This window comes from Rhea pennata, chromosome 2 (genome assembly GCF_028389875.1).
Source record: "Rhea pennata isolate bPtePen1 chromosome 2, bPtePen1.pri, whole genome shotgun sequence".
Lineage (NCBI taxonomy): Eukaryota > Metazoa > Chordata > Aves > Rheiformes > Rheidae > Rhea > Rhea pennata.
The window spans coordinates 152,767,545-152,791,936 of NC_084664.1; the positions used below are offsets into that span (position 1 = coordinate 152,767,545).

Genomic DNA, 24,392 nt, shown 5'->3' on the forward strand with positions numbered 1-24,392 from the left:
TGCATTAAATAAGAAATTTCACAAAATTACTCCAGAAGGTATACTACACTGAGGGTTATTTTTATACCCTGGCAGTTGAGAGAAAAAAAATATATATTAAAAAAAAAGTCACACAACAAGTATGGGCATTTTTTATTTTGCCTGCCAAATTATATCTCTAGTTTCAAATGAATTATAATTTCAGAATTGTTAATAAAATAATGAGTAACGTTGTCAAATTATTTTTAATACTGAATTCATTGCTTCAAAGAAGCCCCACTAATTTTCAACTGCAGGTAGCACTTTTTTTCATGCTATAGTCTTTATTTTACAGTCAAAGGATCTATAAGGAAGCCTTAGTGACTGTACATATAACGCTGCAAACCAGGTTTGAACTTAACAGTTGTTTAGGTTCGCAGATCTTTACTATTCATCTATTTGAAATTAGTGCATGCATATCAAATATTATTTTTCAAAGATATTAGTCTATTTATGTCAAAATTTCTTTGCCATACCTCTTCCAGTGCCTGTATCAGCTGCACAGTTTTTCTGCCTGCTGCAGTGGAATCATCGTAGTTTAGAGACATTATTTGCTTGGAGATTTCTCTGAACCAAGCCTGAAGATTTTCTATTTAAGAAAGACTTAATCAAATCTTTGCATGGATAATAAACAGCAAAGAGGTAAGGAATTTGTTAGTCAATAACAACAAAAATATTCTTCGCTAAACATATATGAGATTATTTAAAAGGTCTTCATCTTGCTTTTAAAATTCTATATTTCACCAGGTGGCAAACACTTTGGCAAGAGTCACACACAACACAAAAAAACTCTCCTTCTAAATTATCAAGGACAATGGGCAGTATAAAATCTATATAAAAATAACAATTATGCCCTTTAAATTGTAAGTTTGTGTTTGAAGAATGGTTTTACAATGTTAATAGAAATCAAAATTGCCTTGGCAATTTCAATTTCTATATTTTAGTTACAACTTTGCTTATGAATTCCATTAAACATGGAAAAGTAAACTGGCATTTCATAGCATTACCTGGCATCTCTAAATTAAGTGATAAGAAATGTAAAAATATAGAATTTAATTTAAAAAATTAAATTTAATTTAATTTTAATTTAAAAATATAGACAAGTAAACATTAGGTACCTAAATATGGGTGCTTGGCTGACATATGGAATATATGCAGAAAATCTAACAAGAGAGCATGTAAGTGCTCTATTATGTAGTGCATCTACTACGGCTAAGGGAAATTAAATTTTTTCTTATTATCAGAATAAGTTTTATCTATTTTCTTTCAATATCAGCTTAGAAAAAAAACTATATAAAACTGTCTCTGTCTTTTTTATTTTTTTTTGTTTTTTTTTTTGTTTTTGTATTTTTTTTTTTGTTTGTTTTTGTTTTTGTTATTACCATTTTTTTCCACTCTGGTAAGAGGCTTAACTCCTGAGAAGACATCGGCAAGCTCAGTCATCCTTTCAGACCCTTCTTTTTTATAGTTCTCCCACTTTGTCTGTTTTTCTGACAGCATCTGCTTGAACATCTTTGGGGGAAAAAAAGTGGTTTATAAAACTAGCAAGACGGCATACTACAATATAAAAATGAAATAAAATATTGAACAGATGAAACTTACAATGAATACTAAATACTTTGAGATCTTGCCAGAATATTAAATACAAAACTGAAAAATACAGCTAGTGAGATGGACACATACTGACAGAAACTGACTGAATTTTATAATACAACACAACACATATCATTGATTTTTAGTCAGTTACAAAAATATCCAGTGGCATTTCAGCTTAGAGAGCCACAAGACTGCTCTAATGTTGACTTAGACTTTGCATAGTTATCTTAACCTATACAAAGAGAAATCCAATTCAACAACATGTGCATTGAAGTTAAGCTCACTCTTACATAATTTTACCAGATTACTGAGAGTGTTTTTCATAATTCAGAATTAACAAATCAAAAAATCATTCTTTATATTAGTGGATTAAGCAGTAAGTGTACTACTGCTATTCAATTCTTCAGCTCTGTTCTGTAGTTCAAGGAAAGACACTGAAGGAAGCAGCAGCGCATTACCTCTTTCAAAATGAATTCAAATTGAGCTGTGTCCAGTAGAAGCTGGAAAAGGATCTTGGGATTGTACCTTGAATCTGTTAGAATTTGATCCTTTATCTGGCGGAGACGTTTGTTATTTGGGTCACAAGCTGAAAATGGAAAGACAAGATTTCTCCACTGTTACACAATTTAGCTAAACCATTAATATTTGTAAAGAGGATCATTCTAAATAGCTTGAAAGCAGAAACATTTTGCTCCGATGTGTTAGTACCCTCTTAACCTCCATTCACATAGATCTGACTACCCTTGTGCAACACCTTCCTTAGGACAGGGAGTAAGTAAGGTTTCTGTAGAACTTCAGTCTTCTGCTGCCTTTTTTGTTGGCTTCCAAAAACTGTGTGTGAATTTAGTACTCATGATTGACAAGCCCAGAGATCAACATTACTGAAACTGTTACACAAAATGAATGGAGGCTGTATCAGAAGCTCTCTTGTATACCAGGAAGCCCCAAAGACAGCACAAGCATACAACCAAGACAATGCCTAAACAGGTAAGTTTAGGAATCCAAACTCTTGTTGGAGGCACTATTCAACAATTACTAGAGTAAGAAACTTGTTTGTATATTATGAACTACCAGAATATTAAAAACTTGGTTGATGCTTTCCTTTTGGTGCTACACAAAACTCTCAGAAGGATGCTGTATATCATAAAGTATATATATATATATATAAAAAAAATAAAGCTTCCTGACTTTTGCTGTGGAGTTTTTTCCCACAGGATCATGCATTCTCATAATACTTTTCGTATCTGTTTCTGCTTGTAGGAATTAAGAAAATGAACACATAATGTTATCATTTCAGTCTAAGATTTTAGGAAGCTCATTAGCAAAAGAACAGCTCAAGAAGCTACTAAAGTCAGCTACTGCTAACTACCAGCAGCAGCATATTCTGGTCTTTGCTCAGGACCTAAGATGGAGCTCCAGGATAGCACAAGTTACAACTCTGTAATAAAAGCTTAAGGCGAAGTCTTACCTGTGTCTGCAGTGTGAAGCATCAGCCAACGGATTGCTACATTGCAGTCTCGTAGGCAATTCAGCAGCTTGGGAATGTTGTCCAGCACTAGCTCTTCCCTTAGACAGCCCTCTTTAAGAAACTGCTGCACTTGAGTGTGCACTCGCTCAGTGACTGCAGCAGACCTGCTAGCCTTGGAATATACAATATTAGCATTAACATAATCCCTGCCTCGAAGGAAAATCGGCATCTATGACATGGAGCTTTCCAAGAGCTTAAAGGGCACACAAGTTAAAGTTCTATAAAGTAAAAAAAAGCCCAAACCACTGTCACTACTGATTGCATTCCATTGTCATGCAGTTGCAGTGTATGACATTGCCGAACTAAATTTTAGAGCAAAGGATCTATATAGGAAAGGTGATGTTTCCAAAATGCAGCCTTGCAAACCTCCTATATTCACCTTTGTACCCTTTAAAATAATCATTCCTAAAGAAACGGCAATAACATTGTATTGCCAGTAAGAAAGAGCAAAAAAACCCAAAAAACAAAACAAACAAACAAACAAAAAAACACAACACCTCTGGAATTAATTTGGAATTAAATGTTGGTTCTATTTAGAGAACTTCCTCCCTGAAGACTAAGGAAAAAATATCTCTTTGTATTCACTGAGTTTACTGAAGTTCACTGGATAACGTACAGAATGATTCTCCTAAACAGACATTTCTTCGTATCTCTTCTGAGCACTTGTATAAAGGTCTAAGGAGGCATTTAGCTATCATCAATCCAGCAAATGCCTCAACTAAATTACTCTCCTGTTGCACACAAATAGTCCCATACCACTCATTCTTTTCTAGACAAAAAAAATTAATTTCACATTTAAAAACAAAAAAAAACTAACAGCCCCACCCCCACCCAACATTTAGCTACATTGCCTTATATAAATGTTAAGATGTACTTTTAAACCAGGTATTTCTTCCAGATTATTGTTTAGATAACCTAGAAGGCCCTGAACTATCTGGCTGAGTGATAATATCTATAAACGTTCAACTTCTAAAACTGCATCTATGGAAGACCAAGCACTACAGTGAGCTAAGACAACCCAACACGAAACATCATAGTCATGACTATCAACAGCTATGCAATCAAGCCACTTCAAGAGGAAGTGAAATAAGCTTTACTGGGAAGACTAGACTTTGAAGCTTACAGGTATTTTAACATGTATTCAAATAATTGCATACAAAAGATTCATACATTAATGACATCACACAACATACCCAAGATGCACATATAGTTTGAATCTTGCTGAAAATATTAAACTCCAGCTTACATACCTGCTCTTTGACGTTTGAAAGATCCAACGTGTAGTTGAGGGCAGTTTTGGCAGCTTTGTAGGGTTCCCATGCTTCTGCTAGATTTACAGCAATTCCCATGTAAATGCTAATAACCTAAGATTATAAGCAAAAACCAAAGAGTTGTGTTTACGTTTGTATTAGAAAGACATGCTTTTAATTTAGCAATATGAGTAGAAAGAGATATATTACAGGTATAAATATGAGATAATTAAACTTCTTTTGGTTGCTGTAATCCTTGCTCCCTAATCTTTGGAAATCAAGCCATGATAGGACATTGAAAGTACAGTTAATTTGAAGCTTAATCAGTTCTGAAAACAAGGTGATAGTTCTTTCAGTCACTATGCGTGATACTTCGTCTCTACTTTTTTCCGGGACCTTATCATTTTTCATGTCCATGTTGCTGTGCAGAATGCCCTCCAATGCAACAGGGGAAACCAACTATGATAGGGAAACAGCTAAATGAATCCTACTCTAGTAATGCCCAAAATGACTGAGTAATTATAATGTGTCCTCCATGTTGAACGTAAACGGGAACGAAGCTGTGATTCCAAGTTGTGATTTTAAGAGGAACTGAATACCTAACTGATTTTGGACCCTCACCCTTGCCCACATTCAAGTGGGACTAAGAATACAGAATACTGGTTGATTTACAAACATTTGTAAAGTACTTGATTAGAAATGGAAGTCTTAGGTCACTGACAGATGAAGGATATACAGAGCTGTGGTATCATGAGCTTTGTCATGCTATTGCTCCAATACTCCTCCATTTTGGATAGGCCACATCTAGGAGACTGTCAACCTGTGATCTCTTCTGACAATGTTAGCAAGGAGGTCAGTAAAGGCAAACAGGACACTTGTCCATGCAAGTGCATGATATGAGGATCCCCCTAATACTGCTGCAGTGAAGTTCATTACTTTCATGCTGCTGACAGTTCCTCAAAGGCCTACTGTTCAGCTGCTAACAACGACATACAGATTTGAACCTAGTTTAATAGCTGCGTCTTACAGAGTGTTAACAAACTGGTCCACACCTGATCACAACAATATAAGTATTGTATTAAAATAATTGTTTCTACAGTGAAATCAAGTGAATAAAAATGTTAGCATAATCAAAAATTCACAGTGTGAAGCCCTAATTTCTGACATAAGCTTGCAGTACTTCAGAGAAAAAAAAAAAAGATTTTAACGACCAGCCAGTTGTTATAGCTTCCTCACTCTTTTCTTCTCTGTTCCTCTTATGGTGCAGAACAAAAGAACACAATTTGAAACTATTTGAAATATACTAATTAATTTCTAGTTTCTTACTGATGGCTGATTTCCTTAGACATAGGCTACCTAGGGACTTTACTGTTACATATCACTCTATTTCAATAGCATTTTTTGCAAAATATGGCCCCTGGGTAGAAATCCTAAATTTCATTACTGAGCCACTTCAAATTGTTTTAATCACTGTATCTGACCAGGTATACAGGATTGTACAGAATGATTGGTTTGCCTTCCAGGTTATTTGGACAATGTATGGAACACACCTTCAAACAAGTTTTCAAACAACATCTGTGTGTGTGTGTGTGTGTGTGTGTGTGTGTGTGTGTGCGTGCACATGTGTGCGGTGGAGGGTTGTTAGAGGGTAAGTCTACCATTCAGAGTGACCTTGACAAGCTGGTGGCATTGGCCAGCTGAAGCTACAGGAAGTTCAACTATGATAAATGCACTGATCTGCATCTGGGACAAAACAAAAAAACAAAACAAAGGAACCAAAACAACCTTGCAACAGCATAGCCCAGAGACCAACCACCTACGTAGCAGTTGTGCAGAAAAGGAGCTAACAATCCTAGTGGACAAGCTGAACGTGAATCAGAAACGCAGCCTTACAACAACGATGGCTAATCACATGCTAGGCTGTGTCAGCAAGACTGCTGCCAGTAGATCTGGGATGTGATTATTCCCATCTACTCAGTACCTGTGAGGTCCCATTTCCAAATCTGGTCTCTTCAGTACAAGCAGATCTGGACAAACTGGAATGAATCAAACAGAAGGCCACTAAGACAGTAAGGGGACACGCTTCATTAGGAGAGTCTGACAGAGCTGGGTTTGTTTAGGCTGGAAAAGAGAAGACTAAGGGATCTAACTGCAGTCTTCCACTACATAAAGGGCAGTTATGGAGAAGACAGAGTCAGACTTTTCTCAGAGGTGCACAGCAAAAGGACAAGAGACAATCATCACAAACTGCAAAAAGTAAAATTCTAGTCAAACAGAAGGAGGAGCAGGGAAAAAAAAATCCCACCACAACCACCAGTACGATTAAGCACAGGCACAGGTGCCCAGAGACTGCTGAATCTCAATTTTGAGTATTTTTGATACTCAGATATTTTCAAATTTTGACTGGACAAGGCCCTGAGCAACCTGATTTAAGGTTAGCCCTGTTTCAAGTAGAAGGCTGGACCAGAAGAAATCCAGACATACCTGTCAACCTACATCTTTCTATAGTTCTGTTTATCATGATGGTATGAGTTCCAGTTGATTTAAGCATTAGAGAGGATAACTGATATTTGCAAAGGATAGTTTTCCATGCTGATCCAGTCTGCTTCACTCCAAACAAAGTATAATCTCCCTAGAAGATAATCTATTCTACTTCTGGAATATTGCAGCAAACTTTGCAGAAAGTAAGATAAATTGTTTCTATAACATTAAATCCAGGGTATGGTTTAAAAGCAGAATTAACATTTACCCAATTATCTGGAAAGTATTTATCCACTATCTCTCTCATTTTCGCTTGTTGAGTGTGAAGAATAGAAGGGTCAAAATACAGTATGACATAGAGCATAGCAGCCTGAGTAGCCAGGGCGGTGCTGCGGTGTTCTGGTAATGGATATGCAGAAACCTAGGAAGAGGGAACAAAACAAAGCATAATATAATGAAACAATCCCTTGCAAATACTACAGGGCACATTAAAGAGTACAGAACACGGAGGCAATCTAGGAGGCAATCTTTTCTGTCACACAGATAAGCTGGACATGCTTACACACACAACACATTCACAAGATATTTACAGAATACAAAGCCTGACTGTAGATGTCTGCTAAACTTAATATGCTATAGTAAGATATTATTGGGGTAAATGAGTCAAAGGAGAGTTGAATCAAAGAGTTTCAGACAGACTGAAAGGAACAGAGTCAGAAATAGGTGTTTTGTAGCTCATCTCAAACAAAAATGAGGACTAACGTAAATCAAGTAAAAGGCAAAAAGGATGCAGATAATTTAGTTATTCACTAATTGCAGGTACTAGCAAGGTCAAAAAGACTAAAGGTAAAATTTCATTTTAAAAAATGTACATAGGATAATATAGTAAGAGACCTCCATATTAACATAAAAGCTAGCATCAAAATCATATTCAACAAAACATAATGATTTGTCATTAGAAAAGCTATTAATAGCACCTGTTTTTCCTGTATTTTTTTCTGTACTTTAATAATAATAAAAAAAAAAGATAGGAGGCTAAGAATAAGCTGCAAGTATCAAAGCAAGTAACAGCTCAGGCATAAGATACTTCAACAACATAAACTCCATTTAATCTGTGTTAAATTGAAGATTTCTACCTCACTGACTTTTTGTACTACATTTGGGAAAAGTACATTAGCTATAACTGTGCTTTGTACAGAATTCTGGATGAAGTTTTTAATTATCAACTGCAAGCACTACAAAACGGAGATCATGGGTTGTAATACTATCTTAATCTGAAAGTAATAAACCAACAAAGTTAGATTAAAAAAGAGGATAGGTAACTTTGATTAAAAGTATTAGAAGACTTGAGTGAGACTTCTAGATTAACAAGTACTTTAAAAGAGCACTCGCACTAACACTTCACTGTCTCTTACCAGAGCCATAAATTACATCATAAAATGAGCTTTCTTCACAACTTGCCAAAAAAGGTTTCTCATTTGCAGAACTTTTTGCTCAGCTTTAAAAAAGTCATAAACACAGTACAGTGCCTAAAAAAGCATCTTTTTCTCATAAATTAAAATGTCTGTCCATAGTTTGAAAGTGTTTTCAACAGGGTCTTTACTTTTAAGAAATAAACAAAGGCAAGAACATTAATTTATGTGATTCACTAATCTTCAGATGCTGTTTTTTTTAAGCATCTATAAAGTGTTTCAGCTATCCAGGATTCATAAGAGGTATACCACTCATTATAGGAATAAGAGGGTTTGGTCCACCCTAAGAAAGAACTTGCTCAAAAGTAAATGTTTTGTTGAAGCTCTCCCCCAAAGGAAAAGAGACTATACATCATTGAACACACTTTGTTTCAATTCTTTTTCTTTATTCATACAAGTGTCATATTTAAGAACTGTGAAATTGGTACTTTTTTTTTTAATCACATTGCCTCTTACAGGATGAGCTCTTTGTAGTAATTAAAATAATGAGAATCTTTGAAGGAATTGGAGAGTTAATAGGAGTTTATTTTCCTCTAGGCTTTACAGATGAGTAACTTACCCAAGAAACCATTCAATACTCAATTTTAGAACCCTCTTCCATCTCACAGTAACTTACCTGGTTATAAATGTCATCTGATCGTAAACGGCCAATAACCATGCTGATGAATGTTTCACTTATGGGTACCCTGCTGAAGTAACTCTCAGGATAGTTTGGAGGCCTTTTGGCTCCAGGCTGGCTTGAGTATCCAGTGCTTCGAAGCAGTTTACAAATATCATCTAAATTAGAATCAGCAGAGGATCGGGCTGCACTGTTTTCAGAAAGGAACAAAAATTAAGCTGTATGACCTGACTATTTCCTTCTCTCCCTTCTGTTCTAATCCCACCCACCACTCCAAGAAAGTAGTCAGATACTAAGGTTTGGGAGACTTTTTATATGCTTACTCCATGAATATAATTTTTACCACATTACAGAAAGACACTGCTAAATGCCCATACTGGAACCCCAGATAAGTGTACAAAGCACAAACAAACAGACACAAGAAAATCTTATTCAGGGACAAAAAAAAAAAAAAGAAAAAAAGTACCTTTGTATTCAGAAGAGGTTAATTTACCCTCCTCCCCCCCCACACACACTTTTTCTGAATTCCCCTTCTTGCTCCATTTCCTGGTATTCCAGAGCTAAGGTATCCTTCCTCATTACACACTTGAGAGCCATAAACACAGCCAAAGCAGCATAGGTACAGGCTGCCCCCTTTTTTAGTTGCATTATGTGTAAAAGAGTTTGCATTGAAAATCTTGGAGGCCCTAGCTGTGATAAAGCAGTGCTAACAGTCCACTCTGGAAATCTCATTATCAATTTGCCTAATCAAGCACTCCATTTTTTTTTTTTTTTTAAAAAGGCTGACTTGGAATACATTTTCTATCCAGATGCTCAGGACTTTTCACAGATTTGTGCCAACAACTGGGAACATGTGATGCTTTCAAAGCTGACACTTGCAGCACTAGAAGCTTCACGCGAATGTTTATTTGTTAACAGATTTCAAATCTCTATTATGACAGCGTGAGAAATCTGTGGCCCCATTTTTGCAGCCAGGTCTGCAAAAACAGCTAAAGCGAGAAGCTCTACTGACCTTCAGAGAGCTTTGCAGAATCAGAGTCTAGCTGTATGCACCAGGTAGTCAAAAAGGTGCCAATATTTCCATTTACTTTAACTCAAAAACTGAATTAACTGAACATACTGCATGTTACATTCTTTCAGCTTTGAGTTCTTCCAAACACCAATTCACATTACCTGTATCTGTAGTAGGAAACCAACATTCTTTCTCTGACCTCTCCTTCAATCTTCTGGTCAATGACCAATAGCATGACTCCATATAAATAGAGTGCTTCACACTGTTAGGAAAAAAGAAAGAAGAGAAAAACCTCTCCAAATCAGAAAGAAATCAAATTAATGTAATTTTGTAGTAACATGTGAAGATAAATGCTGACATACTAGCACAACACAAACTACTCTGAAACTAGTGTGAAAAACAACAGGCTGTAGATTTTGGGGCTTTGACCACCTAAGAGTGAGCCACAGCATTTCAATGTATTTGGTAAATTTAAACCTCCATCTATTCAAGACTAGATATAAACAAAATAGATACCAAAATATATCTGGAACTAAACTAGCTGGTTTATCTTCTACTATTACAAAACTGTTGAGTACTTACTAGAAGCTGTTTTCCATCTTCGTTAAGGAGGACGGTTTCTAATGTTTGCTGAATGTAAATTCCTTCATTGAGGTCATCTAAATATCTAGGAATCATACCAAAGTCATAGTCAATGACTATTTTCCTCTTAAATCACATGTCCTCAGAACTCAACTGGCCAATTTTCACTCAAAGTCAAGAGACACATCACAATGCTTCTTCAGTGCGAGCAGCACAACGTTTTTCACACAAAGAATAGATGCTCTAATATGACATGAGAGGCTGAATTTGTAGTTAGGTCAACCAACTGGCAAACTCTCTTTCAATTTGCTAATGCTGTACGTGAAAGATACGAAAGAATACTCTGTAACTTACAGCTAACAAATCATTCTCTTATCCTTCACTCTGAGAACAGAGTATTGAGAAGAAAAAGTGTTTCCTTTGCCTTAAAATTTAATAAAATTATCATATTTTCAAGTTATCCTCAGTAATAGCTACTAGAAATACCTTAAATTTATCTTAATTGCAACTTGAAAGGTAGAGCTATAAATAAAATACTTCATCTTGATTAACAGATGATTTCTTCGTATTATAGGGTTTTCTCGTAACACTGCTTATTACTACAATGAGCTTTTTTTTTTCCTTTTAACCCAAATTCAACAACAAAAGCAATCCTTAGACTTCAAACTCTCTGGCGCTTCTTTCTTACAGTATTTTATGATCTTTTCATATTGTTTTGACAGATAACAGCAACAAACTTGAGGATATAGTAACTCTATGGAAAAATTAAATTTAGATGAACAATACCAAGGAATGCTAAAGAAAAAACACTATGTGATTCTCTCCTCTACAGGATCAAAAAAAAAACTGTGATAATATGGAGTTTCTTTTCATTCATAAATCTTCAGGACAATCTCTAAGATAAAGAAGAAGAATTAGCTCTAGCTTACATTTAAGAAACGAGGTAGAGACGTTAAATATTTTCAGGTCATAGATTAAGCTGATATGCAACAGCAAGAGTAAAAGTCAGTGCCCAGCCCAGCAAGTTTCCCATTGCATGTGGATATGATTGAACTGCAAGCATTTGGTCCCCATGGAAAAAATGTCTAATCATTAAGTCTAAACAGTATTGTAGTCTTTAAGAAACTCTATATATTATTAAAAAAGCTATACCTGTTTAAATCTACAATGTATTTATGAACACTCTGAAAAGCTAGATAAAATCTTGTCAAAATTTCAATGTTGTTTTCACGGAATTCTTCATCTAAATCCAGTAACTCAGGTTTGGCTTCCAGTTTGCCTTCACATGTCTCAGGCCCCTAAGAAAGAAAACTCATATTTAGAGAGAATATTTGATTGTGTCTACGTCAGACTTCATTAGAACACAGAATACACACAACTACCAGTGTGTTCTTAACGACAGAATTAACACTTATTACTAAAACAAGGCATCTGCAGTTTTCCAAGCTATTTTATGATTAAACAGTGATTCCGTAATGATGAATTTTATAATTTGTTACGATCTATAACAATAATAAATATGATAGATTTTAAATATTTTTGAATATGACACGATAAATATAATGATTTTGCCCCATGTCATCAATGGAAAAGAATAATTAACACTTTCGGTAAAATCCTGATGCGTGTAAAATCACCATGTGCTTTACCATGGGCATGTATCAGGATTACCTGAAGATGAGCTCACTTTCTGGAAGCAATGGTGCAAACTGTTTTAATTATTTGCCACTGTCTACTTACCACCTTTCAGTGCCATCACCAAGAGTTAACTGAAAATGTTAATATAATTCCATAGACCACTTCTATTGAGTGAGATCATAGCTTTAAAAGATTTTGTGAACACGAACTCCATAAAAATAACTTAAAATTAAATGTCAAGTCTAAAACCTAGGTGACAACCTCTGAGTGGTTTTAAAAATGCTCTATTTCCTTTTTTTTCCCTACAAAATAGCCACGTGAAACAAAGCATAAAAGCACATCCCAACTGACTACAAAGTCTAAATGCACAAAGTAAACATTGATTTTTCAAAATCTCCAATCTCATCACCTAATTTCAAGCATCATGAATGCAGAAATCGAGGGCTCACTGTGTTAATATTTGTAAATTCACAAAACACTGATTTATAAGCTATCTTTTTTTGATTACATTGCTGTAAATCAGCAGTAGTGTCTTGCTTCTACAACATTCAAGAATCTTCTAGCTTCCAGAATGAATATTTATTTCTGGCCAGGTATACATATTTGCTTTTAAATTGTCAAGTTATTTGTATAAAAGAAAAACTTGTAACAAAAATCTACCTGTAAAGGTAATTGGAAAATCACCCATGCTCAGTTATTTTCCGTGCCCCAAGTACTCAAAATTTACAATGCAGAAAAAAAAATCCCCCCCAAAAGTCCACTGCTCTAACAGTAACGTCTCTTTTATTCTACAGTCTATATGGAGAAAGTCTAATTACACAGTCTGTGTAGTTCCTTGCAAATCAGCCTACAGAGTGACAGAGGGGAAAAAAAGGTACTGCAAAAATCTTAGTTCTGTAAGAAAAACAACAGCTGTTCATGGACACTGCTCTTATTTATTTGTTGATTCAGTGCACACAGACAAGTGCAGTGAATGAACCATCACACTACTGTCAAACAGGAAAGCATAAAGCAGTTTTTACAGTGGCAAAGGGAAAGCTACAGATAACCAAAGGAAGACAGGCATATTGTGCCAAAGAAAAACAACCAGGTGCATAGGCTCCGAGCCTGTTGGTCAAAGTGAAAATTTGAGTTTCTTCTGGAAATAATAATAATTAAAAACACTCAACTCCAATATTCAAATGTCATATAATCAATATTCATTGAAACTCAAGGCCAGCTGACTCATCAAACATTTTCAAAGTTATAGTGTGGACTGCTTTTGTATGTATGTATTTAAAACTGTCCCACTACCTGCTCTAACACCCAGTACAAGTAGTGGTTGTACTTCTATTCTGCCTAGGGAGCTAAGCACACAATCTTCACTAGTCTGTTTCCACTCACCTAAATATATGAGGCCAAGTATGATAGGAAGCATGTAAATACAGGACCACCTGTAAGAGGAGTGTTAGCACGCAAGCACATCCCGATTAGTATCTTAGTTTGCTGGATTTTTGGTAAATAATAAGGAAGCAGAAAATTATTTTAGTTAATTCTGATCAATGTTAAAAACTAGCACAATAGTCACTATTTCCACATTTATAAGGGCATAAGCTGAAATACCCTCAGGCTCTATCAGAAGAGAAGTTTCATAATAATAATAAAAAAAGGGATTTACCTTAAAATAACTGAAATCAAATATAATATCCCCATACTTCTGTTGATCAGCCTTGTCCTTTAGCCTGAAAACACCAGGAATAAATTCGGAAAGTCTTAAAAGTTCTGCAATGATGGCATTTCCACAGGAGACAATCCTAAGAATGGCCTGACCACAAAGATTATTTTCAGCTAGAAAATCAACCATTGTGGAGCTGAATGCAACAGTCCTTCAGTTTGTTTCTGAATGTTAGTCTTTAGGTTACTTGAAGAAGAACATCTAATGAGAAAAGCAGCTGTTCCATTGATAGTACCTGTAAAAACAAAAATATCCACATTTTGAATGTTTTATAGTGATTCTTTTGACAATTTATTCTATAAGGATTTTAAGTACACTTAAGCCTTACAATTTATGGAATATAAAAGCTCCATTTTTTTTCAAGTGAAACAGACTGAATTTACATTCAACATATATGTAGTTTTATCTCAGTCATCTGTGTGACCAGACAAGAAATAATAACATGATCTTTCGTGCCAGAAAATGTTAAGGTAACTATTAAAGAATAAGAAAAATACTAAAGCAGCTGAGGTCATGCAGCAGATGGCAGCAAGGAAGGCACAAACTAGTAGGTTAGAAGACGTGCTTATAATACTACAGTAACTTAAAGACACAACCAAAAACACAGAATCACAGAATGGTTGAGGTTGGAGAGGCCTTTGGAGATCATCTAGTCCAATCCCCCAGCTCCAGCAGGGTCACCTAGAGCATGCGGCACAGACTCACATCCAGGCAGGTTTTGAACATCTCCAGAGAAGGAGACTTCACAACCTCTCCAGGCAACCTGTTCCAGTGCTAAAGATTACACGGGTGTTGGAACAAGGGAAAATCCAATAGCAAATGGAAATAATACAGCTCCTTTCCTTTATTTATTGCTTAAGAGAGAGCTTTTGTACTGTGGTTGCATTTCCTGGCCAGTTTTATTTATGGGCATTTTTTCCTGAAGTATCTGGAAGGTGGTAGAGGTAAAAATAAGCTGCTTTTTAGGTTTGAAACATTTATGAGAGCTTATGAGTTGACTTTATTTTTCATCAAAAGCCTTTTAAACCACTGAGCTACATTTAAGCTGACAGCACAACCCAGGCTGCCTCAAAACACAAACCAGGAGCCTCATCTGCCTGCTACGTGCCGAACAAGGCACTGCTGGTGTGGCAACAAGCGCTCCTCCGCGGGCTTCAGCGCAGCTCCTAGACCGCAAGCAGCGGGACTGGACCTCACATTACATCTCATCCTCCCCCGCCGCCCGGGACCCTGATTCACCAGGCCATACTGCGATTTCTCGACGGAAGGTGACGATAAAAACACGGGAGAGCCACCCCATCACGCAGACAGCTCCTGGGGCTGCACAGAAGTCACTGCCGGGGCAGCCGGGCCTCACCGAGGAGGACAAGCCGCCGTTTTAGCTTCCGTTTTTGACGGGCTCCATCGAGACGCCAGCGCTTCCCCTCCCCCCTCCCCCCAGTGCAACGGCCGCGGCGCGAGACCCGCAACGGCCGCGGCGCGAGACCCGCAACGGCCGCCCGCCGCGCAGCAGCAGCGGCTCAGCCCCAGCGGCGCCGCGCAAAGCTCTCGCCTCCCACCCGGTCGCCGGCCGCCACCTCCCCGGGGCGCTGCGCTTACGCGGTGAGCGGCGGCAGCGAGGGCGGACGGAGGAGGCTGCTCCGCTGCGCTGACCCCGCGCTGCGCTGCCCCGCAGCCCTCGGCGAAGCGGAGGCGGCAGGTGTGAGCCGGCGGCAGGTGTGAGCCGGCGGCGGGGAAGCGGCGGCGCCCGGCGCTCCCATCACGCGGCGCCGCGCCGTCACGTGCGGAGGCGCCGGCTGATGAGGCGGTTCCGCCGGCGGCCGGGCCCGCCTCCCCGCGGCCGAGAGGCTCGGCGCCGCGGCCGCCCCTGAGAGGAGCCCCTGAGGCGGCGGCGGTGGCGGTGGCGGTGGCGGGCACTAGGTGAGCAGCCGCGGCTGCGGAGGGGCCCGTCTCGGCCGCCCCCTGCCCCTCCGGCCCTGGTCCCCGGGCAGGGGCAGGGGCAGGGGCCGCTGCGCGCCGCTGGCGCGGGCGGCCTGGAGCGGCCCAGCCGCCGCGGCTCGGCGGGTGACGGGGCGGGGAGGTGCGCGGGTCTCTCTGCTCGCTGGGCTCTTCTCCGCAGGCCGGCGGTGGGGAAGCAGGGGCCGCCGGGTGTGCCCAGGAGGTAGGGACTAATAGCGATGGTGAGCACTGATCGCCTATAGATCTTGTATTTTACCTCTGGTTCAAAGTCTGGGAGGTTAGAGCAGAGGGAAGTTAGGTCATTTGCGCAAATCTTAAACATTGATGGTGGAATTGACACTTTAACCTTTCAGGGTTTCTGCTTTGCAATCCTATCTGGACTGCTTGAATATTATTGAAAGAAAAATTACTTAATTAGTCTCAGTTGGGTCTCCTTTTGAAATCTTGTTTTTTTACTCATTGTATTTCCCAGAAGATGAAGGACAGGGGGTTGCAAATTCAAGTGCTTCATTGATGCACCCATGCACCTTCATGCGAAAGGACGCACCTTGCGTCCTTTTGATACTGCTCAAAACCATGTTCCAGGGAGGAACTTGCCTTTTCCTCTGAAGGCAACATGGACAGTTTTGAGCTTAAAGAATGCTTGGGGTCATCAACTGTTTCTATAAAATTTAACATTTTATTAAAAAAAAAAAAATCCATTAATGAGTACTTAAATTACTTGCAAAAACACAAATTGTGATGGAGCTACCAATATGTCGGTATGATTTAGTATTGTAGAGAACAATTTCAGTTCCTGTATAGCTTCTCAGTGTTCCTGCATGTTTTAGAAGAACAAAGAAACCTTTTTAACTTTTCACTGTTATTTTTTTCAGATTCCTGTCTTTCACAGTGTTTGTGAGAAATTTCCAAAAGAACAACAAACTTATGCAATGAATGAGATTTACCAAGTTCAAGAAGTGTTGGGTTCTCTGTTAATTTTGATACACTAAATGGGCCCAGAAAGCTAAATCTGCTAATGTGATTTTATGTGACTCACACTGTATAAAGTTTGGATTACAGAGGTTCTGTACAAACACTCTTAGATGGAAAACAGCTGCTTAAAAAAAATAAGCAAAAAACTTAGTGTAACAGCTTAAAGTATTTGTTATTAAATAAAACTTTAGGAGCATTCCTTTTAATTACTTTCATGGAGTTTCGTAAGAAACTTTTTCCTTGTCTTTCATTGTCAGTTTGACAGTCTCTTAGATGGTATTACAGATCGCAATCACTGTCTTTTGGTGGGGAGAGCAGGAGATGAGATGAACTAGAGCTATTGTTGAAGATTGCAGCCTCTTCTGTGACAGGATGTACCTTTAGAAGGGGAGAGAGAGAAAAGCTGTTCATATGTAAGTTGTACTGAACTTGAACATCTGTGTTGTTAAAAGGCTATTGTAAATTCAAGTCCTCAGAACAGTGTCATAAAAGATAGTCCTGAGTGGCCAAGCACATTTTTTTTAAAGAAGGAAAAATATAGGAAAGGAAACAGTAAGAGAGAAAGAAGAAGACAGCAGAAATTGTCTCATGACATTTGTGTGGAACGTGGCAGTGCTCTTCAGATTAGGATGAGTGCAAGGCATAGTTCTGGAATCCCAGGAAAAGTGGTAGATGGGAGACAGAGCCTTGGGTATAAAGCTTTGTCCCTTCTATTTAGATATTGTCCTGATTTCTGTTGGGTTATAGCCTGTCAAGGGGAGTAGTCCATAAAATGACTCATCCCCTTATTCTGCGTACTAGTTACATCTGACTTCTGGTCTCCCCTAATTTTAGTTTGGGATTTCACAGAATGGATTTTGTTTCCTCCCTTACCAGTATGGTCTCAGTTTAGTTCCTGATAATATCAGTTATTGTTTACATAGAGTAATGCAATATTTCTGTCTGTTCAAGACTTTTGTTTTTATAATCGTTTGCCAAAAGCTGAGCAGAATTTTTCTTTCTCCTGTAACTTGAAGTATAAAACTCAGTACACCAGACCCTTGTTTTTTTCACTATCTACATATTGTTCGGGCAAATGATGGCAGAGAGCAAAGAAGGAAGAGCAGAAGATGGAAATCTTGAGAAGAGACCGCCAACTGATGTGGACAGTATGATTGATTCAAGTTATAGGGAGAGTGTAAGCAATCCCACTTGAAGGTTGTATTAATGACAGAGGAGAAGGAGTTAATCCTAGCAAGGCTGTAGTTGTGGGTCTGTAGTGGAAAGGAAGAAGGTGGTAAAGAGCACAGACATGAGTCTTGTGTGACTTAGTGTTCTGTGCCAATGGAATATTGATACTAAAAGCTAAGTTTGTGATATGTTTGGTTGAAGCTCATACCGTGGTGGGCTTTTACTTAAGAAATGATATTAGGTAATTTGCTGCTGAGTACATTTTTAGAACATTTATTTTTTATTTTTTTCCTGAGGGCTGGCTGTTGAAACAGGCTTGTAGTTTGGTGAGACTAATATTTCTTGTTAGTCTAACTGCAGATATGCCTAGAAAACATAGATGAGTGTTTGGGCCTACTGGCTTTCTTTGGATCTGAAATAGGGCAGAAACTTTTAAGCTGACATAATCCTTGAGTATTTCAATCTCACTGTGGTATAGTGCTAGGAATGAGAAGAAGAGAACTTTAAGCTACTTTTTGTGGTGTAGTTTTGCTTAGCCTTGAATAGGAGGGAAGTTGAAATCCTCTGTTGAGTCACATTTTTACTGATTCCACTGACTAAATTTTCTCTGACAGTTTAGGAGCTGAGATTTCATCCCTGTTCTCTGGTGTTTGGTGGCCCTGTTACGGCTTTATGCTTAGCTGTCTGTACTTACGTTTTCTCTTCCAAATGCTTTGTATTCAAACTGTATTCAAAATGTTTTATCTGTTGTTTCTAGACTAATGGTTTCAAGATGCCAGGGGGTGCAACAATCTCATTCAGCTGTGTGGATTCTTCTCTTTCATCTTTGAAAAATTGCCAGTCTTACATTAACACTGGAATGGATATTGCTACTCGTGTTGCCCTTGACCTCGTGGAAAGTCTCAGTAAGTAATTCCTTTGAGTATATCATCTTGCTTATATTGCCTCCTGAACCTCACAGATGAGTCCTAGGCCTGCATATTTTGGCTTAGTTACAGTCAGTATCTATCTTCATTATAGAAACAGCAGCTCTTCTGGCTGGTTTACCATTCCAATCACTTCACTGTCTTTATTGATAAATTCAATGAAAATATAAACACCAAGCAAACACTGTCCCAGGTTTGTAACACAAAATACTAATTGCATTCCAGTGTTTGTTATCTTACAGCCTAGTAGAAACTTTTTAACAGTGCTGAAACAGATGGAGAAAGCCTCCTAAGTGGGTGAATAAAATAACTTTTCATTCTAATACTGCTTCTTGTGTGTTTTATTTAATATTTAGGGCAAGATGCATTAAAATAACACTATTGGTTTTGAGTACAGAACTTGAGACATATGTAAGAGATGCAGTTTTTCTAAGTCCTTTCTCTTTTCCTCCTGAAAATTAGACCGATTTAGGGTGCTTCAACTTTCCAAGCTCTAAAATCCTAAATGATATTTTCAGTTATGAGTGGAGAGTAAGAGTCCTCTAAAACAAAATAATTGATGTCTTGCACTCAACTAAGCCAAAGTGTGTGTAAAATCAAAATGAACAGTTTTCTGTGTGTGTGTTCTCTGTCCTCTGATCTTTTTGTCCATATTACTGTCAGAGATAATTGACACCACTTTTCTGCAGTGATAGAGAAAATAAAAAGCTTATCTAAACAGTCAAAACTAGTAAAACTGCAGTAAAACTGGTATAACCAGTTCTGTTTCCTCTCTGCATTTGAAGTTACAATCTCTCTACTTCACCATAAGAGATATGAAAATTTGCGGACCGTACTGAATTCTGGTAATCCCAAGAGCTCAGAATGACCCAAGAAGGCAACAAAAGCTAAGGATTTTGATTAATTTCACCCTTCAGCAGAAGTAAAATCAAGCTCCTGTTGCAGTCATATTTGGAAAGCTGGAAGGAAACTTAAACTCCAATATGCAGGTTTGCAGCTAAAGATGTTTCCTGGATAATTTAATCTTCCTAACTTAATTCTACTACTGGCATATTAATTTTAATTATAACCTTCACTTTATTTTGACCATTCCATTCAGTAACCAAATCAGCCAAATGTTCTATCTATAGAGGAGATCACTCTTGAAATTTCTACAGTCAGTGTTAATGGCTACGTTATTTCACAAAACTAATTTTATTTTAGCATGGGCATCTTATTTGTGGAATCATGACTGTAGAACTATGAAGTACCACTTTTTTTACATAGTATCCCCTTGACCTACAGAAAAAATATTCTAGATTATTATTTATTGATTAAAGACTTTATATTTCATATCTGTTTCATCTGGTATTACAGTGTTAATAGTTCATTTAAAATAGTTCTCTTTGTTGCCACATCTATCCTTTTCCTTGCTGATTTATGTACATGTGCACATGGAACAGTTTTATCACTTTATTTTTCCTAGTCAATTGAGTGAAGCTCCTTATTTTTAATTTTAAGGTTTACTTTTCACTCCACTAATCACTTAAAGGTCATCTTCGTCTGTTCAACTTGGAATTCAGGTTGTTTTGTGCCATCAAGAAAGATACAAGGTTTCTGTGGCAAAGACCTACTTTTGGTAAATGCATACTGTTTTTTTTTTGTTTTGTTTTTGTTTTTTTGTTTTTTTTTCCATAGTGTTTTAGAATCAGGATTGTCTAATCTGCCTGACTTTACTGTTTAGCTCTTACCTCTGACTCATATGTGGCATTTTTTTATCTATAGAAATTATTACCCATCTATCCGACTTTGCCTTCATATTCTAAGGCGAAGTATTCATTCAGTTTTGAGCCAGCCTTAGATTATATATTACTGCATTCTTGTTGCAGTCCCATTTGCATTTTTTTCTAATTTCTTTTAAAAGATCAAGCTTCATCCAGCTTCTGACAATTTTTGTTACTAGGTTTTGTAGTAGCAAAGAGTTCTATTGGGATTATTATTTTCTTTGACAAGCACTATTTCTGTGAAAGTATTTTTTTTTTCCATTGGACTTTCTTAGGTCTGGAGTCCATATATTTGACAACTCTTGACAGGTCTACTTTTTGGAAATAATACTGAGGTAAAATTTTCTCAGGAAGTGCATCAAAGAGGTTGTGTTTGTATCTGAAGATCAATAATTAGAAAGGCAGGTAAAGTTAGTATACTAAATGATGTTGATTTCTTCTCTTAAGTACTCTTCTCCAAGAGCCCAATTCTGAAAACATTTAATGTTAAGCCTACTTATTAAATTGTACCCAGTAGTGTTGCTGGACTGGCTACTGGTTAATGCAGTATCGAGGAGGTACCTCTCATAAACCTACCTGATGCTAAATTAGACTTTTTAAAGGTCTGATTGGATTGTTTTTCCCTACTTTCTTAGGTATTGTAGTGTGTTTGCTCTGGTGTTGTATTCAAGCTGCTTTCTGTAGAAGTGTAGACTGCAAATGCCTTTTTAAGATTGAGCAGTGATTCATGAAAGAACCTATGTATGGTTTTCTAACTTCAGATATCTAATAAAGCTAAGTAATATAAATTAACAAATATATGTTGTCTTTGATAAGCTTAAAGTGCTTTTATGATATGTCAGTTTTGAAGATGTTTCCCTGTTAAGTAAAATCACTTAGTGCATATCTCTGGAAGAGATCTTTAAATTCTGACATGCTTAATGGAAAAGGATACAGAGTACACTTCTAAAGGACGTAAGAAAAAACATTAAGTGTTTCAGCGCTTTTGTACACGTGTGAGTTATAAAGCAACTACATGACTCTTCAGGTAGAGTGGAAATGAAAAACTCGCTAGGTGGCAGGAGAAGACAGGAAGTAAGCGTTACTTTCCCTAAAGTTAGCAAACACATTGAAAAGAAACTGGCTTATTTATGTGTCTGTTGATCTGGCTGTGAGTAGCCAATAATCCTCTCCAGTTCAATCATCCACAGAGCAAAGAAGTCCTTTTACACTAGAAGTGTAAAAAAGTGGATGGAAGTTATTAAAAACAAACAAAAAAACCAAACAAACAAAAAAAAAACTCACTCAGAATGATTGTGAATTTAAGCTATTTAAACGGATGGGATAATGATGTTACATGGAATGAAGAGGGAGTAAAACTTGTTAGATCATGATACCAGAGGGCTACTGATCGGAAGAGGTGCCAGACTTGTGGGCAGGAGTTGGCTCAGGGTATTCTGAGACTTACAGTAATCTTGCTAGTACTTCATCCTTGCCTTTCTTCACACAATCTCTTATGCTTTGCAAACACTAGTTAAGCCTGTCAGCTCCCTGCGCGGTAAATAATGATTACTTGTTCCATCACTGAAATAAAACAGTTTTTTGAGAGAGCTTTAAGTGCCCTGCTAAGCCCTCTGCATACTGCGAATCAGCTGTTTGCACTAGTAAATTACCTGCTGCTAGTTGCTAAACTGTCTTTACCTAAATTTAGTGTAGTCATATACAGTTAGAAAGTACTGCTGCACACCCATGTGAAGTACTGGAAGGGTAAGTCTTACTCTGTGTTTTCAGAATTGGTATCTGCCTTACGTGTTGACTGAACATGCTGACGATACAAATCCCTTCCCAGCTCTGCTTAAAGGAATTGGATGTGAATTTTCATAATTTTCTGAGGATGGCAGTATCTGACTCCTACAGTGAAAGTAGGAGAACTTTTTCAAGGTTTTGGGGTTGTGAAGTACAAAGAACGGTAGATGTCAGAAGAAAGGAGACTAACTTGTGGTCATCACCTAGCTTCCAGCCCAGTGCTTTGCCATTTAAAGGGACCCTTCTGGTCTGCTAGCTGGAGCCGCTGCTGTGTGGGACTGGAATAAGGTCTAGTACAAATGCCAGATAATTGGAAAGGCTGGAGAGTATACTAACTGTAGATAAGATGTTAATAAATTCTTAGCATAAGGCTTCTAAAAAGCATTTTAAAGCATGATCAGGTAGAGTTTTTATCTGATTAGTTGGACAGGATTTCATGTAGATAACAAGATACTTCTTGATGTCTGGGACCTTCTTCCAACCACACATCAAATTCCTGCTGTAAAATGTAGAGGCCCTGCAGTGTAGAAAGAAATATCTGTGTGAGAAGCAATTATTCCATCTCTAATCTTATTCTGGGAAAAAATGGAACTACTTTTCTTTTTCCACAGAAACTTGCGCTAAAGTTTCATGATCAACTGCGACCCATGGCTGTTTGCCATCTATATTAAGTAGCAGTAAGCTTTCTGTAGCAGTAGTGATGCATGCATAAGAATGTTCTTTTTCCTCCCTCTCCAGTCCTCTGTCTGTCTTCCCATCCTTTGAAAGAATACATACTACATACACACTACTACATACAGGGAAGACCCATGGGCTGTCCAGAGCGTTAGTGATACAATCCTTTGGTGTGCTCCATGGAGACAGGTAGCACTCTACAGCTCTGGCTCTTCCTGCTTGTTTGCGCTTGTTTCTTATTGCATAACCTGCACTCCTCTGCCAGCAGAGCTTGCCTCAATACTTGCTGCTTACCCATTTGTGTTTCCCTTTGCCTCAAAACTGCCTGTACTTTTCTTTGTGTGCACTGCGTAGCACCTCACATGTCGAATGTCCTTTCTTTACCAACTGCTCTCTGCTCTCCAAGTTGCTTGGGATCCACTTGTGTCATGATGACTGTTAAGTACTAGCCAACTAGTAGTTGGTAATATGTGTTTGGCTTTGTGAGATTCCTAGAACATTTTTTTGTTAACTCCAACATTTTGATTTCTCTTGCTGCTCTCTTAAAATGATGTTTAACAGGAATCAGTCAAAGTATTGCTGACACTGGTTGATATAGCAAGGAGTGTGGGCACATAGGTCAGCCTAGTCGTATGAAATTATTGGCAGCCTTTTAATAGATAGTTGATTCATAAGGCTTTATGGAACATCCATTATATTTACATCCAATGCCTCACTAAAAACATCGCAGCAATCCGTAACAAACACTGGAGCTGGAGAATGTTCATCACTGAGAGCAAGGGACCTTTCCTGGGAAGCTTCTGCATCAGTGGCTTAAAATTTCTCCTGCTTGGAATGGAGCAAAATCCAATAAAGGGATGGGATCTTTAGCTGTGTTTCAGTATAAATTGGTTTGGTTCATTTGTTTGTTTGTTTGTTTTTCCTAATATATTTTTCATTGAAAATTCAAATGCAGTGTTCCTGCAGTATTATAACATAGCACAGTTTTTAAGAGATTTTTTTTTTGTGTGAGGTGACCTATGATATGTTTGTCTTAGGATCCAGAAATGAACCTACTGACGTCTGTGCTCCTAAAATACTCATACTGAATTAGTTTCCATAGCATTAGAGATCATTGTGCTTTATGACAAAAATAAAAATACAATGTAGTTGTTTGAGAAGAGGCTACAGTATACGTAGGTCTGCTGACTAAGGATATAAGCTGGGACTAAACTGTCACTTGCTCTCCT

General features: G+C 37.8%; 2 protein-coding genes across 3 annotated transcripts in view; one reads left to right on the top strand and one right to left on the bottom strand.

The window, feature by feature from the left end:
- Positions 1–15,661, bottom strand: part of WASHC5 (WASH complex subunit 5) — a 30,531-nt gene extending 14,870 nt beyond the window's left edge. Inside the window, exons 1-12 of the mRNA XM_062568415.1 lie at positions 15,510–15,661; positions 13,854–14,145; positions 11,711–11,856; positions 10,559–10,643; positions 10,138–10,238; positions 8,962–9,154; positions 7,142–7,294; positions 4,393–4,506; positions 3,083–3,254; positions 2,073–2,200; positions 1,401–1,530; positions 495–607 (exon numbers count right to left, since the gene is read on the bottom strand). Of these exons, the coding sequence (XP_062424399.1) occupies positions 495–607; positions 1,401–1,530; positions 2,073–2,200; positions 3,083–3,254; positions 4,393–4,506; positions 7,142–7,294; positions 8,962–9,154; positions 10,138–10,238; positions 10,559–10,643; positions 11,711–11,856; positions 13,854–14,039 (1,521 nt within the window). The 5' untranslated portion in view covers positions 14,040–14,145; positions 15,510–15,661. The remainder of the gene's footprint in view (positions 1–494; positions 608–1,400; positions 1,531–2,072; positions 2,201–3,082; positions 3,255–4,392; positions 4,507–7,141; positions 7,295–8,961; positions 9,155–10,137; positions 10,239–10,558; positions 10,644–11,710; positions 11,857–13,853; positions 14,146–15,509) is intronic.
- Positions 15,662–15,728: 67 nt separating this feature from the next.
- The window catches only part of NSMCE2 (NSE2 (MMS21) homolog, SMC5-SMC6 complex SUMO ligase), a 133,242-nt gene continuing 124,578 nt past the window's right edge, over positions 15,729–24,392 (top strand). For both annotated transcript variants that reach the window (XM_062570619.1, XM_062570620.1), the window contains exons 1-2: positions 15,729–15,830; positions 18,772–18,919. In XM_062570619.1, the coding sequence (XP_062426603.1) occupies positions 18,787–18,919 (133 nt within the window). In that variant the 5' untranslated portion in view covers positions 15,729–15,830; positions 18,772–18,786. The remainder of the gene's footprint in view (positions 15,831–18,771; positions 18,920–24,392) is intronic.